General features: G+C 45.6%; 1 protein-coding gene across 2 annotated transcripts in view; it reads left to right on the top strand.

Moving 5' to 3' along the window:
- Positions 1 to 17,237, top strand: part of cdh11 (cadherin 11, type 2, OB-cadherin (osteoblast)) — a 54,024-nt gene that overhangs the window by 32,261 nt on the left and 4,526 nt on the right. For both annotated transcript variants that reach the window (XM_056291282.1, XM_056291283.1), the window contains exons 10-11: positions 5,824 to 5,945; positions 9,005 to 9,122. In XM_056291282.1, coding sequence (XP_056147257.1) covers positions 5,824 to 5,945; positions 9,005 to 9,122 — 240 coding nt within the window. The remainder of the gene's footprint in view (positions 1 to 5,823; positions 5,946 to 9,004; positions 9,123 to 17,237) is intronic.

The following is a 17,237-nucleotide window of genomic DNA, read 5'->3' as shown; positions in this document are numbered from 1 at the left end:
CAAAAATTCCCTGTTATTGGCCCCAGGCAAATTTAAAATAAAATTCAGTTCCCTCCTGGTCCTTTAAATCATAATTTAGCCAGAGGGAGAGAAAGAGATATAAAGCCAGATAGTTACAGAGAAAGAGAGAGACAGCAAGATAAAAAATGGCAAAGATACGCACAAATGCAAATAGAGAGACAGACAGTAAGACAGACAGAGAAAGAGCCACGCTGCAACAAGAGCTGCCCCTATCATTCTACGGTGTTGGATATACTACCAATCAGGTAGTATATCCAACACCATAGAATGATAGGGACAGCTGTCATACAGTGTTTTTCAAGTCCAGCCACTGGCTTCGATTTTACCCACGTCGGGACCAAAAGTTAAAGCTAATCAATACAGTGAGTATTGCTTGTATCACGTGTTCTTCAAGCACATGCACGAGGATGCACATGCACCCCACGAGCATGGGGTGATGTATTAGACATATCTGCGGGAAAAAAAATCACAAAGAGGACCTACCATGCAGAAAATCAGAAGAAACAGAAGAAGAACATCAAGGGGAGAATTATGCTGAGCAGCGAGAGCAAAGCTGCTGCAGCAAAGGCAAAGGAATGAACCTGACCGTAACGTAGCATGAAGAAAACAGAAGGAGGAAGGAGTAGATAGAGGAAATCCTGGCGGACATTCTACAACTATTAGAATTTGTTCCCTGATTTCCACCCCAGGCATGCACAAGACCATATCCTGGGCAGGAAAATTAAGGAATTGTCAAAACAAATGTCTGTAAATATCTAACTACTGCATGTAGGCGTGAGTGCAAACATCGTGTAAGGGCAAGTAAAATCAAACTTTATATAATAGATTTGTAAGACACCTATATAACACACATTTTCATTTTGTATCATCTAAACTCTGATAAATGTGCTAATGATAAACAGCTTTTTTATCTTCCATTCGTTATACAAGGGCATAGCATTGGTAAATGCTATATTTAGATTTTGTTGAGCGTTATAATGGCGGCACGGTGGTGCTGTGGTTAGCGCAGTCGCCTCACAGCAAGAAGGTCTGGGGTTCGAAGCCTGGGGTTGTCCAACCTTGGGGGTCATCCCAGGTCATCCTCTCTGTGGAGTTTGCATGTTCTCCCCGTGTCTGCATGGGTTTCTTCCGGATGCTCCGGTTTCCTCCCAAAGACATGGAGGCCAGGTGAATTAGCCATACTAAATTGTCCCTAAGTATGAATGTGTGGGCTCTGTGATGGACTGGTGGCCTGTCCAGGGTGCGGAGTGTCTCCCCACCTGCCGCCAAATGATTGCTGGGATGGGCTCCAGCTTCCGCGACCCTGATTGGGATAAGCGGCTTGGATAATGGATGGATTGATGGATGGGTGAGCACAATAAAACCAACATAGAATAACATCATACAGCTGCTGGACCTGCTCTCTCACCTCCCGGATTCTCTGGTTCCTATTAAGTCTTGTTGTGAAAGCCCTACCCACTGACAGCAAACAACAAACTCTGGAGCAGCACGACTGCCCATAACTCCAACTCCATGACAGAGACCCCGAGATGTTGATGGCCGAAGGAAGACCCAGCCCATTTACCAATTAAGACTGTGCATGTTGCATGAGGATTAGTCTTGACAAATTTACTAGATAATAGCAAACGTTACACATTTATTTCAATTGAGCTTTGTGTCCATCCTGAATAATTAGCAGTGACACTAAATATGCTTATTTATGTGCATACTTTGAGCAATAAGCAATGTATTAGCAGTAAACTTTTTATGATATTACCTTGGCTGAAAATGTCTTGTTGTTAGCCACACAACAAATTGTGTGATAGCTAAACAAGAAAAGGTGTGTTTTCCTCAATGATTTTATGTCAAACAAACGAAAGGTGAATGAGGTTTTACACTCATTTTACTGGGTCACACTCAATTCGACAATTGGTGGCAGTAGAAGAAGAAGAAGAAGAAGAAGAAGAAGATCGCCAGTTGTAAATAATGCCGCTTATGTGGTAGTTTTCAAGGACAAACAATGTGTTTCAGTGAGAACTTTTGAATGTAAACAAAACCGAGGGTGTTTACAGGGAAGATTACATCGGGTGCCTTTAACATTTTTGCTGTGATTGTCAGAGTTGTGCTGCCTGAGCTGTGGTTCACTAATTATACGCTCTCCCTCGGTGATCCACATGCCTGAGGGGTTTTACGTTCTTTAAACAAAGCCAGCCCTTACATTTGTTAGCTTTTCATACTTAGCGTCTAAGATCATTTCATATCACTGTCAGTGGGTCAGTGTTAGTAAGTCAGTGGACAAGATCATTGAACAGCTAGTTAGCTAGAAAACAGGATACACAACAACAACTGAGCAGAAGAGGAAGTAGGGGGAAAAGGAGGGAGAGACGACAAAAGACAGGCCTGTTCTCGGATGCGCTATAAGACAGCACGTCTAAAGCTTCCTAAGTAAAAACAGTTGTTCAGCCAACACTGAAATTTAAGCAATCTAACCACACGCACACAATAAAAACGCTTGCGAGAGAGATCGAGTTATGAGAGACTGAGAGAGTGAGAGAGGAATACCAACCAATGGACCCCAGAGCTCTCGCTCCCAAACCCCCCACCACAATAACTCCAGCCAGCTCGCCACTGTGGCCCCACCCTGCTATTCTGTGGTGGGGGACTCAAACTAGCGTAGCTCTGCGTGGTTTTCCTGTGGCACGCTAGACGCCAGACAGCCAGATGGTGACGGGCTCGCCGCCCACTAAGCAAGGACTGTTGCAGGATATGCTGACCACTAAGAGGCCTGGGGAATCTAAATCAGAAGGCCAGTAATGATAGGGTACTGTGAAAAAACCCAGCTAGAATAGCAAAATATGCAAGGCAGTGATGAGATGGTTGACTGACTTTTTTTTTCTGCTTCTTTTAAGTTTGGAAATGTGGAGCTGTTTTTTTTTTAGATAGATAGATTAAGAGTAAAAAGAGTATATTTAATGATGTGTTCTCTCTCTTTCTATGTCTGAGTTCATATTTTGTGTGTAAAGTGAATAAATACTCTTGTTTTCTCTCTCTCTCTCTCTCTCTCTCTGACTTTCACTCAATCTCTCATATCCTGAGTTCATACATACTATGTATGAGTTTCCTTTTCTTCGTCTCTCACTTGTTTCCTCTTTTATTTTGGGAGCTCATGGTACAGCGGGTGCTTGTCTGTTTGGGTTGTGGAGACGTCAGTTTTTCTTTTTTTTTCTTTTATTTAAAATTATTTAAATGTATGTCATTGTACCGGTGCCGAAGAAGACCAAGGTAACATGCTTGAATGATTGGCGTCCTGCTGCTCTCACTCCCATAGTGAGTAAACGCTTTGAAAGGCTTGTTAAGGGACTAATCTGTAGCATGTTACCGCCCACCCTTGACCCCCACCAATTTGCCTACCGACAAAATAGATCCACTGATGACGCAATAGCCATTACACTCCATACCGCCCTCACCCACCAGGAGAAAAGGAATGCCTATGTGAGAATGCTGTTTGTAGACTACAGCTCAGCATTCAACACCATAGTCCATCCAGACTCTACACCAAGCTCAGGGACTTAGGACTCAACCCCAGCCTGTGCAGCTGGATCCTGAACTTCCTGTCAAGCCAATGGTGGTGGTGAAGATGGGCTTCAACACAGGAGCCCCCCAGGGCTGCATCCTGAGTACCTTCCTATACTCCCTGTACACCCATGGCTGCGTGGCCACACATAGCTCCAACTTGGTGATAAAGTTTGCTGATGACGCGACGGTGATGGGCCTGATCACTGACGATGACAATATGGCATATAGGGGAGAGGTTAACAATCTAACAAAGTGGTGCCAGGAGAATAACCTCTCTCTCAACGTTGACAAAACCTATGAGCTGATTGTGGACTACAGGAAGAGAGAGGGGAGGCTGGACCCCATCACCATCAATGGGACTGCTGTAGAGAGGGTCAAGAGCTTTAAGTTCCTGTGTCCACATTACCGAGGACCTCACCTGGGATGAACACACCAGCCATGTGGTGAAAAAGGCACAGCAATGCCTGTTTCACCTCAGGCGACTGAAGAAGTTCAGCATGAGGCCCAGGATTCTACGGACCTTCTACAGAGGTGCAAGCGAGAGCATCCTGACTGGTTGCATCACTGCCTGGCATGGGAACTGTATTGCCCACAACCACAAAACACTGCAGAGGGTTGTAGAGATGGCCCAGGACATCAGTGGAAGCGAGTTTCCCTCCATCCAGGACATAAACAATGGACATTGTGTCAGCAAAGCCCGTAGGATTATCAAAGACCCCAGCCACCCCAACTATGGATTGTTCCAGCTGCTACCATCAGGCAAGCGGTACCAAAGCCTCAAAGCCCGGAACAGCTTTTTCCACCAAGCAACCAGGCTTGTGAACAAAGAACATTAAAAGACACTAAGCCTGGTGCCAGACTGATGGTACTGACCTGTGATCTTCAGCGGATCATCAGTTTACACACACACACACACTCACACACACACAAGTAACTTGGCATACACAAACACACACAAATATGCAAACAACTGCACACATATGCACATTTATTAAGGCTGGGCCTAAACACACACACAGCACCTTACATCACACACTATTTATTATTATTACTGCTTTTTTGTTCTGTTTAGTTATTTTATTGCTATTGTTGCTGCAGTGTTGAGGAGCTGAAACTCCAGAATGTTACTCTCTTATACTTTTATAATGACACATAACAAAGAATCTTGAATCTTTAATGTATCTTTGTTTTGTGTCTTAATTTTTGTCTTTTCTGTGATGTTGCAAATTGAGATGCTGTGATGCAAGAAATTTTTCAGACTTGATCTGACAATAAAGTATCATCATCATCATCATTATTTAATCTCCGGCAGTCATGACTTTAATGGCTGTTGTTTTTGCGCATCAAATTGTTTCAGTTCAAATGTGACTGGTTGACTGACTGTCTGACAGTATATTTTGATAATTCACAAATTCTTGTCTGTGAGAAACAGTGGTTAGCACGGTCGCCTCAAAGCACAAAAGTCCTGGGTTTAAACCCTGGGGTAGTCTAACCTTCGGGGTCGTCCTGGGTCATCCTCTGTGTGGAGTTTGCATGTTCTCCCCGTGTCTGCGTGGGTTTCCTCTGGGTGCTCCAATTTCCTCCCACAGTCCAAAGACATGTAGGTCGGGTGAATCGACCATACTAAATTGTCCCTAGGTGTGAATGCGTGTGTGTGTGTGCATATATATATATATGTGTGTGTGTGTGTCAGCCCTGTGTGATATGTGTGATGGCCTGGCAGCCTGTCCAGGGTGTCTCCCCACTTGGCGCCCACTGACTTCTGGGATAGGCTCCAGCGTCCCCGTGACCCTGAGTAAGGATAAGCAGTTTGGATAATGGATGGATGAATGTCTGTGACTTACAAATAAAAAAATGTTAAGCCAAACAACTCACTGACTGGCAGACTACATGTCTGGCTTACTGGCTGCCTATATAACTGACTGGCTGGCTGATGCGTTATTCATATTTTTCATGAACTCTCTGCAAGTTCAGCAGATGTGGAACAAGGACCAGCATGCACAAATGCACAGTGACATGCACGCGCGCACACACACACACACACACACACAACCAGACACATGCCTGTGTCTTCACAAAGTGCTGTTTGTCAGTTGTTTTTATCAGTTGTGTATACACAGCCAAATTCCAATCCTCTCTCTCCGATTTAGTTTGTTTGAACGTTTGGATGTGACTCTATGACTGTGTATTTCTTCGTTTCTCTGTTTGTTCATGTGTATCCATTTGTTTGCGTTTGTGTGTTTTCAGGAGGCCACCACCAGGACACCAAAGTGCGTGTTAACATCAAAGTGAAGGATGTGAACGACAATGCTCCAGAGTTTGCAACCAACAATGAAGTTTTCATTTGTGAAAGCGTCTCACCAGGAAAGGTATATCTTTGCACCTACATTTGCATGTGTGTTGCATGTGTTTGTGTGTGTGCAGTAGGCTATGTGCATTTGTGAGAGAGTATTATTATAGCTAACAACAGCAAACATTTGGAAAATATAAAATGTCCTTTAGAATTTTCTTCTAATGAATGAATGCCTTTATTTGTCATTGCACAGCTGTACAATGAAATTAAGTGTAACTCTCCAATGGTACAAATATAAATAAACACAGTCAAAATCCAAATACACACATTTGCAGCACAATCAACACACACACACATATATACACACATATATAATGTATGAATAAGTGTAAAAATAAGTGTAACATCTATTACACTAGATAAATGGTCTCAGCGTCGTACTAACCCGAGTCAGCATATTTATTGCACATGCTAAATGTACAGGTGTTATTGCAGTTTCAGGATATTATTGCAACCTTAGAGTTTGTTAACAGAGTTCAGGTCTTTAATGGCACTTGGCTAGAAACTGTTCAAAAGTCTGGAAGTACGGGTCTTGAAAGACCTATTGCACCTCCCAGAGGGCAGCAGAGTGAAAAGGTGGTTGCCTGGGTGAGATGAGTCCTTGATTATGTTTGTGGTCTGGCGTAGGCAGTGGGATCTGTATATGTTCTCAAGTGAAGGTAGCTGTGTGCCAGTGGTTTTCTGTGCTGACTTAATCACTCTCTGCAGAGCTTTCTTATCAGCCACAGTGCAACTGGCATACCACACTAAGATGCCATAAGTGAGTATGCTTTCTATGGAGCAGTAATAGAAGCACACCAGCTATGGCTGGGACAAATTAGCTCTCCTCAGTGTCCTTAAAAAGTAAAGCCGCTGCTGTGCCTTCTTCACTAGGGAAGTTGTATCGACAGTCCATGTGAGGTCCAGGGAGATGTGTGTGCCAAAGAATTTGAAGCTGGTGGTCACCCTCTCCACCATGTCTCCTCCTGTGTATAAGAGAGCAGGTTCCTCTTCCTGTTTCCTAAAGTTGATGATGATTTCCTTTGTTTTGGAGGTGTTGAGTGCCAACTGACAGTTTGTGGGCCTCATCCCTGTAGGAAGACTCACTGCAATTCTGTAGTCGTCCCACCACAGTAATGTCATCTGCAAATTGTATTATGGTAGTTGTACTGTGGGTTGGTGTGCAGTCATGTGTGTAAAGTGAATAGAGAAGAGGACTCAGCACGTAGCCCTGTGGAGTTCCAGTGCTGAGTGTCAGGGTTGATGAGTGGTGTGTCCCCAGCCTGACAGTCTGTGGGCGATTTGTTAAAAAGTATTTTATCCATCTGCATGTGGACTGGCTGACACCCAGCTCGAGCAGCTTGATCACCATTCTGCTGGGGATTATTGTGTTGAATGCAGAACTAAAGTCTATGAACAACAACCTCACATATGTTCCCGGGTGCTCCAGATGTGTCAATGCAGTATGGAGAGCTGTGTTAATGGTGTCCTCTGTTGACGTGTTGGCTCTGTAGGCAAATTGGTGTTGGTCCAGAGTGGGTGGGAGTGCAGATTTAATGTGTTTTAGGACCAGCCTCTCAAAACACTTCATACACAGGAGGTGAGTGCCACAGGTCATTAAGGCTGCTGATAGATGTTTTTTTAGGGACAGGCACAATAGTGGCAGACTTAAAGTATTTTGGGACAGTACATAATGACAAGGAGAGGTTAAAGATGTTGCTGAAAACCTCTGCCAGCTGATCCACACAGTATCTGAGTGCCCTCCCTGGAATGCCGCCTGGGCCGGCAACCTTCCTGGGATTGACACTGCGGAGCACTCTCCTGGCATCATATGTGCTCACATGAAGTGCCATGCAGTTTGTGGTTGGTGTCAGTGCAGTCTCAGTCTCCGCTTCACACACCTCATTCACCTCAAAACGGGCAAAGAAGTGGTTGAGTTCCTCAGCTAGTGAGTAGCTGCTGCTGGTGCTGGTTGGATCTTTGCTGCCTTTGTAGTTTGTGATGTGCTGAATGCCTTACCATACACTCTGGGGGTCCCCCTCGCTGAAATGCCCTTCAATTTTCTGCCTGTAAGCTACTTTTGCCTCCTTGATGGCTCTCTTCAACTTGGATCTGGCAACGCTGTATAGTTCAGTATTGCCAGACCTGTAGGCTGTGTCACGGTCCCTCAGCAGCAGCTTAACATCCCTTGTCATCCATGGTTTATTGTTTGGAAAGCATCTGATGTTTGTCAACAGTCACAGTATCAATACAGTTTTGTATGTATAACAGGACAGTGGATGTATAGTCTTCTATGTCTTGTTGTGCAAATAAATCCCAGTGAGTATACTCAAAGCAGTCCTGAAGCTGAGTGCAAGCCCCCTCCCTAAGGCCAAGTCTTTATTGTTCTCACTGAAGGCCTTTTTTTGCTGATGAGAGGTCTATATGCCGGAGTGAGAAAGAGAGATAGATGGGTAGATTAATTTTGTATTTATGTGCACGTGTGTTTGTGTCAGTATGTCAAGTGTGTGTATGCATGTTTCTGCATTTTACGCATGTATATGTGTAGGCGTTTAAGGTGAACACTACTGTCAAAACTAAAATCGGGGCATCCGGGTGGCGTAGCAGTCTATTCCATTGCCTACCAACACAGGGATTGCCGGTTCAAATCCCCCTGCTAGCTCCGGCTTGGTTGGGGGTCCCTGCGGACACAATTAGCTGTATCTGCGGGTGGGAAGCTGGGTGTGTGTCCTGGTCACTGCACTAGCGCCTCCTCTGGTCAGTTGGGGTGCCTGTTCGGGGGAACTGGGGGGAATAGCGTGATCCTCCCATGTGCTACGTCCCCTTGGCGAAACTCCACACTGTCAGGTGAAAAGAAGCAGCTGGTGACTCCACATGTATCGCAGGAGGCATGTGGTAGTCTGCAGCCCTCCCCGGATTGACAGAGGGGGTGGAGCAACGACCGGGACAGCTCAGAAGAGTGGGGCGATTGGCCAAGTATAATTTGGGAGAAAAAGGGGGGGGGGAACTAAAATTGAACACTTGTGTATGTATGTGTCGTGTGTGCATTTGTGGGTTTATGTCTGTGTTTACGTGTGTGTAAACATTTTTGTCTAGGTTATTGAAACAGTGAGCGCAGTGGACAAAGATGAGATGGCCCATAGGCAACATTTCAGCTTCAACCTCGCTCCCGAAATCGCCCACAACAACAACTTCTCACTCAAAGACAACAGAGGTGGGTGGCCAGTTAAAATCATCTCCCTTCCTTTTGTTCGTTTGTTCATTCATTTGTTTTTGTTTCGCTTCCTCTCTTTCTTTCTTTTTTGTCTCCCACTCTTTCCCCCTGGTGGTCTTTCTTTAACCTTTCTGTTTTAGCTAGCTGTCTCCCTATGCATCAGTAACTGCCAATCTTTCTTTCTGTCAGCTGGTCTTACTCCCTCTCTCTCACTCGCTCTCTCTCTCTCCTCACTTCCTCTGCCTGTCTACTTCAGTTTCTCTTTCCCTCATTCGCTACATCTCTCTCTCACTCAGATTAGATCAAAGTATATCCAGATGGATGGTACTTTGCAGGCAGCAGCAGGTGCTGGAAATCACACGCGCACACACACACACACACACACACACACACACACACACACACACACACACACACACACATGCCCTACAGCCTGTATTAATTGCAGTGGGGTCTCTGTCCGTCTGTCCATGTATCTTAAGAGGCCTGCTGATTGAATTAAGACACTGGGCCACTGGGACACAGAGAGAGAGAAAGAGAGAGAACAAGACAATGACACATCATAAGAGAACTTAGAGAGAGAGAGAGAAGAGAGAGCGTGGGAGGAGTAGAGACAAAAGGATGGGGTTGAAGGGGGAAACGGAGGGCTGGAGGAGGAAAATGGGGTAGATGAAAAGAGAAGGGGTTGTTAAATTCCTCGCTTGGTGTGAAGGAGTTGAGGGAGGGAAAGACGAGAGAGTTGGAGGGGAGCTTTGGAAGTAGCTAACGAAGGAGCGGACACAACAGACAAAAACATGGGAGAGGAGACACAGCGAGAGCGTGGCATCAGCGTGTCGAGCACAGTGAGAGAGCAGTGGGGAGAAGAGGTAGAGCAAGTGGAAAGTGAGAATCACAAAGAATGTACCGAGACATCCGTCAGGGACGCGGGCCTCCCTACAACAGATCTTGTAGGAGCAGAAGATCACACAGTGGATCTCGCACCCCGTGCAACTGAACAATGAAAAACACACAAATGATGAAGATAAATATCACTTCACCGGTATGTGACGTAAATGGGTTCAGACTCTGATGTGCATCACACAAGCAACCAACACTATGAACAAAAACTATATTTGCAGAAAAGCATTTATTTGTTGTTGTTATTGGTTGTTTTTTTGTTGAAGGCCCTAGGTGCTGTCAGCTTACATTGGTTTGAATCTACTTACTATAAATTTATACAACAGATTAATATCAGTCGAGAAAGAGTGGGCTAACTAAGTAAAGCGGAGTCTACCCATATGAAAAAAGGACTATAGTATTACTATATAAATACTGTAATACGTGGCTGTAGTGTTTAAAGAGTTATATGACGAAAATAAAATATGGGCAGCATGGTGGCGCAGTGGTTACCACAGTCGCCTCACAGCAAGAAGGTCCTGAGTTCGAGCCCCGTGGTTGTCCGACCTTGGGGGTCATCGCGGGTCATCCTCTGTGTGGAGTTTGTATGTTCCCCCCCGTGTCTGCGCGGGTTTCCTCCGGGTGCTCCGGTTTCCTCCCACCGTCCAAAGACATGTAGGTCAGGTGAGTCGGCCGTACTAAATTGTCCCTGGCGGCCTGTCCAGGGTGTCTCCCCGCCTGCCACCCAATAACTGCTGGGATAGGCTCCAGCATCCACGTGACCCTGAGAGCAGGATAAGCAGTTTGGATAATGGATGGATGGATGGATGATGAAAAAAAAATCACAAGATTTATTTCAATTGCTATAGTTTTACTATAGTCTCGTTTCCTATGGGATACCATCTGCTGCAACTTTGCCAGTGTGACCACAGACTCTTGTGATCCATCATCCCTCACTCCTGAGGTCCCAACAGTAAAGCATGGGTAATGAGATATATAGTTTGAAGTGCTTGAGACAGAAGCATATATATATTCTATGCATCATCGACAAAGAGGCGCAGCATGAAAGCAAGGAGGAACAGGGAGCTTGGGAGAGAGAGGGTAAGGAAGGACAAAAAGGGGTGGGGACACATCTCCCCACCTGGTTAATTCTACTTGGGCACCCGCGAGGCAAAGGAGCAGATGAATAGATAGACAGATAAATAGATAGATAAAGATAGGGATGGATGGAGGAATGGAGAAAGAGAGAAGGAGTGACTCGTTCCATCTGTCCACCTACTCCACTCACAGCCACACACCCTCACATGCAAAACATTACCACATTTGAACACAAACACAAACACACACACACACACACACACACACACACACACACACACACACACAAACACCTACACTTACACAGGCAAAATGTACATATGCCCTCATGCGGGCACAAACACACATGCATGCATGGAAATTTACAAAGTCATGCACACACTCACATACACATACACCAAGAAATACAAGAAAAGCATACAGACATACACGCGCGCGCGCGCGCGCTGCTGCGCGCGCGCACACACACACACACACACACAGCTGTCAGAGAGTAGCTATGTTGGCAGGATGTAGATAGCAACAGATGAACTTCTCCATCAGTGGCATGGGCCATGGGGAGATGTGGGTTTTATTTGTCATCTGAAAGGGTGACTACTTTTTTTAGGGGGGGGGGGGTTTGGAATTGAACCATTTTTGTGAAGTCCTTTGGGGTTTCTTTGTCCTCCACCCACATTGTTATTTTCATTGCTTTTCTTTAGTTCGTGCCATTCAAATGTGCAAACAAACCCAAATCTAAGGGGGCAAGAAAGTGTGTGTGTTTGTGCATGTGCTTGTGTTTGTGTTTGTGTGTGAGATGAGGCTATCTGTGTATATGTGTGTCTTTACGGTGATTGTTTATGGATATGGATGGGTGTTTCTGTGATTTGTGTGTGTATGTATGTTGTGTGTGTTAGTTTGGTATGTATTTGTGTGCACACATCATGCACATATTTTTTTTTCTCTGCAATAACAGGCTTCCCGCAGTCCTCACTTGCACATCACAGAAACCGGGGGGGGGGGGGGCAAAGACAGAGGGAGAAGGAAGAGAGAGTTTAAGAAAAAAATGAGAGGGAGGTAGAGAACGCTTCAGTGAAGTCATCTGCTCAGTGTGACCTTGTGCACTGTCAGGAGAGATTGTGACTGAGGACAGTGTGGGGTCATGTTTGATGCTGCAAAGTTTGTCTTAATGTATCTGTAAAGACACTCACACACACACACACACTTGCTTGCTTGCTGGTTGTCCATCGTGCCCGATGATGACCATCTTCTTCTATTTGTGGGTCCTTTGAGGACTCAGATAGCAGAAGATACCTGCGCAGAGATGGTTTTTAAAGTGGCATGGGGGGTGCGCTTCTCCCAACGCCACATGACTTGATTGAAGAGGAGATGGATCCGATGGCAAGGGGGATCCCTAGACGACCGGCACCTCCACACAACTGCAGGGGGCTGCCGGAAATCCGGTTTTTCGGAAACCGCCTCGAAGCGTGCCGCCACAGCTTGCTTTTCTGTTGGGGTAAGCTCCCTTAGCCTTATGTCTTCCAGACTCACCCACAAGGCAGCGGGGCAGTGGTTGATAGGTGCCAGGGCCTGCACACCATATCTCTGGGGCCCGCTGCTGCTCCGAGATCCCCTGCCAAGTTAGCCTGGGGCCGCAAGACCCCAGTTACCATGTGTGGCCACGGGGAGGCCTGCCAGGAGTCTTGGTGAAGGAGAGGCTATGTACTGGCAAGGGAAGGCTTACACGCTAGGATGCTTCCCTATTCGCCACAAAGGCTAGCCAGCGGCAGCAAGCTAAGGGCAGGAAGGACACAAGCGGGTTGGAAGAACACATGCACCTTCCCTCCAACTATACCTTGCTGCACTAGACGCATCACAACACCCTGTGTGTATATACACACACACACACACACACACACACACACACACACACACACACATATATATATATATATATATATATATATATATATATATATATATCCATTATCTGAACCGTTTATCCTGCTCTCAGGAACGCAGGGATGCTGGAGCCTATCCCAGCAGTCATTGGGCGGCAGGCAGGGAGACACCCTGGATAGGCCCCCAGGCCATAGGCCATCACACAGGGCCGACACACACACACAATCATACCTAGGGACAATTTAGTATGGCCGATTCACCTGACCTACGTGTCTTTGGACTATGGGGGGAAACCCACGCAGACACAGGGAGAACATGCACACTCCACACCGAGGACAACCCGGGACCCAGGATCCTCTTGCTGTGAGGTGACCACTGCGCCACCGTGCCGCCTATATATATACACACACACATGCTCTGTGATGGCCTAGCAGCCTTCCAGGGTGCGCTAACCACTGCGTCACCATGCCATCTCACAGCAAGAAGGTCCTGGGTTCAAACCCTGAGGTTGTCCAACCCTGGGGGGGGGGGGGGGGGTCATCCCAGGTCGTCCTCTGTGTGGAGTTTGCATGTTCTCCCTGTGTCTGCGGTGGGTTTTCTCTGGGTGCTCCAGTTTCCCCCACCATCAAAAAAGACATGGATGTTAAGGTTAATACTCCTGTCAACAGCAAAATAAGCTGTTTGGCATTGGCAGAGAGGATTTGGCAAATGTCTCATGGCGCAACCCACATACTCAGCTCTGCTGCTCTTCCCACAAATGCATGTTCCTTACAAATGTGGCACCATTTAAAAGGGAAATAAACAGGCTTTCCATCGGTATAAGATTTTTTGCCAAGAAGCATTGTCTATAGGTAAGGACGCCGGTTACGTAAGAATGCCATCTTCCACACCGGAGATTGGGGTTCAAACTCTGGTTGGGATGTCTTCAGCAGAAGTCCGTGGCTTTGACTCCTAATGCTATACAAGCCAATTACCTAAGATATGAGTGAGCGTAACACAAATAGAGTCATACTGGCTCGGATGTCGCCCAGCTTAACAAGGTCTGCATCTGGTGTTGTGGAACCAGGGCAACCTGATGAGAAATTTACTACTGGAACAACACATTCATGGTCAAGTGCTGAGAATTCTGCGTTAACGCCCAGGCAAACGTGAATGTGCGTCTCCCAGCTAGGGGCACTGTTGCAGAAAATCTTTGCAGTCAAAATAATTTCTACTACATACTTTTAATGCAGAAGTATTAAACACCATGCTTTTAAGCTGTAATCTATAAATCGTGTTGTAGTTGATTTTTTTTTCAACCACAAAAAAACACAACCAAATCAGTTTCAATACTTAATGTTGTAGAAAACAGGTTTATATGATCAGCCAACAGACGCTCAAGCCTTGTCTCTCTGTAGTCGAAACGGAGAAATATCATGATTTCTTTGAAGCGGATCCTTGCCATTGTTTCTCTGAAAACAAAGAACTCCGACAAGAAACTCTCAGTATTCAGGATTCTGCCACCATGGGTCAGCGGTGGTGTAGCGATCTAAGCATCGGCTTTGTGTCGATGCAGTTGCCCACTGGGGGCCAGGGTTCGCGCCTCGTCAGATCCGACTATGGCCGGACTCGATGAAGCAGCAATAATTGGCAACGCTGTCTTCGGGAGGGGGGCGGAGTCGGCTTGTGTTCGTCACATGAATGTGTCTCTGTGTGTGTCGGAAAAAGCAGTGGTTCAGCCTGGAGTCATCTTGTCACGAAAGTGGCGAGGCGTCTCCTTCGAGACTGCCGGCCGGAGAGATGCAGTTGGCGAACGCATGCAGTACGAGGGTGGGTGTTTGAACTAAAATAGGGATCGATTGGCCAATAAATTGGGAGAAAAAAGGAAAAATCAGAAATAAATTTTTAAAGAGAATTATGGCCAGACTAAAGACAGTAAACCCTCGGGCTCTGCTTCCATGACTCAATGACAAAGTACCATCACAAAGCCTGGTTGCAGATGTGAACACAGCCTTATGCAGTATCTCGACTGCCACCATAACAGAAACTAATGACCTTGTATATGCCACTGCAATCATAATCCCAGAGATACTTGGATACAGGATTAAGAACACAGGTTACCAACAGTACCCTCGATGGAAGAGATAGCTGGAAGCCAAGATCAGAGCAGCACGGAGAGATGTCAGCCAGTTAACAGAAGTGCAGAAAGGTGTGATGAAGTGCAGACCCTGGTTGGTTGAAGAAGTACAGCAAGATGCCCATAAGTGAGACCCTGCCAAAAAAGGCTCACAGCTCTGGCCGCCAGGCTGAAGAGATACACTAGAAAAGCAGAAGCCAAAAGAGTAAATGGCCTGTTCCTCAAAGAACCATCCAAAGTCTGCTCCCAGCTGCAGAGTAACAAGGGAACAACATCAGTCCCACCCAGAGCAGAGAACAAGTGATACTGGAAGGATATATAGGAAAAGGGGCATCACACAATGGCCAGACCACAGCAATATCCCAGGACAAGAACCAGTTATCATCAGAGTGGCTGACATACAACGATGAGTCTCAAACATGAAGAGCTGGACTGCACCAAGTCCTGACATGATTCACGCCTACTGGCTGAAGAAGCTAACAGCACTCCATGAACATCTGGCGACACAGATGAACCAGCTGCTAAAATCAGGGTCTCACCCTGACTGGCTAACAAAGGGAAGAATACTGATCATGAAGGATCCCCACAAGGATACACCGTCAAACTACTGGCCGATAACCTGCCTCTCCACAACATGGAAGATCCTGTCAGGCATCATAGCAGCTAAGCTGAATGGGCATATGAGTCAATACATGAGCGAAACCCTGAGAGGAATTGGGAACAACACCAGAGGGTAAATATATATGCAACATGTGCAGTAGTTTTGTGTGTCTCCAAATCCTGACTGGATATTTATTTATTCTTGGCTTTCATTACTTTACAATATAATCAAATAGAATTTTGTTCTGTCCCTCCAATTTAGTAGTTCTTACTGTGCAACTTTGTATAGGCAATAATAAGAAATTTGTGACTAAAATGTGAGGCAGAACGAAGCTTTGATGAACAAGTAAAAAGAAATTATTGCAGTCTTGCTCCCTTCAGCTAAGAACTAAGTGTAAACTCATACCATTTTCATCATTTCACTTTCATCCCATCATGGTTACTTGTTACCTACCTATCTGCTTTGTGCCTCGTAGCGCATAAGGCCTTTCTGGTTTCTGTAATAATGAGGTTTTACTGGAGAAGGTTATCAGCCCTCAGCCCAACCCCCAACCTGGAGGACCACGGGATCACTTTGTTTGGTCCCTATCCCTTGACCTGTTCAGCATGGGTGTCCCTACTAGGAGTACAAAACTCCTTCCAACATAGCTCTAGGTGACATGGAGATGCACAAACCAAACCCAACAGGATAAGGTGGTGATCCCTTCAAGACGGATCCCATCATGGTTGGACCAGCATCTCTTTCTCATCTCCAGCTTGCACCAAACACAGTTACTAAGATTAAATCCTTGTAATAGATAAATATTCAGTCATTGCAGTAGATTTACTAGGATTTGACAATTAAACAATATCTTATGTAAAGGGGAATAACATATCTGGGGGAAAATTGTGTTCATTTGTGGATACCTGCTATGAGTAGGCAGGCAATTTCTGCACGTTGAATCAAGAAGTAGCTTGGCAATGCAATCAATCATTAATGATATTGCACATTTTGGGTAATACCTTTTTAACTTGTTGATTTCACTTCCAAATACATGGTTTTGATAATTGGGTTGAATTGGACTCGTTGAAACATGCCTGATGCTTATGTTCCATGGCAGCAAAAGACACCATTGTAAAGCTGTGTCCAGCAGTGGTCCCATGTGCAAAATCTTCAAAATGAAATAATTAATATTGCATTCGATGACAAAATCGACAAAAATAAGACCCAGATGGTATCCTTAATTACTCCAAAGTCCAGGCCTGTGACAAAATGTGACTGAACTGTGGCATTTTCATTGCAGTAGACTCTGGAATGACTCAAGCAGCTTAAGCCAGGAAGCTATAGGTCCTCTCTGTGATAATGGAGGTGATGATATTGTACATTGTTGGTAGGCAGGTGATGGGTCTGTAATTCTTTGGGTTCTGTGTCTCCTCTGTCTTTGGGAGCAGGTGCATGGTTCCCCATGTGAGCCATTTGGAGCATTTCTTTGGATTCTTGATGATGTCATTGTAGGCCCATGCAAGGTCTTCGTGGATGCTGGGCAGGTTCTTGATCCAGAATT

This window comes from Lampris incognitus, chromosome 13 (genome assembly GCF_029633865.1).
Source record: "Lampris incognitus isolate fLamInc1 chromosome 13, fLamInc1.hap2, whole genome shotgun sequence".
NCBI lineage: Eukaryota > Metazoa > Chordata > Actinopteri > Lampriformes > Lampridae > Lampris > Lampris incognitus.
Note: the sequence above shows the minus strand (reverse complement) of the source record. Positions and strands in the feature narration are given on the sequence as shown.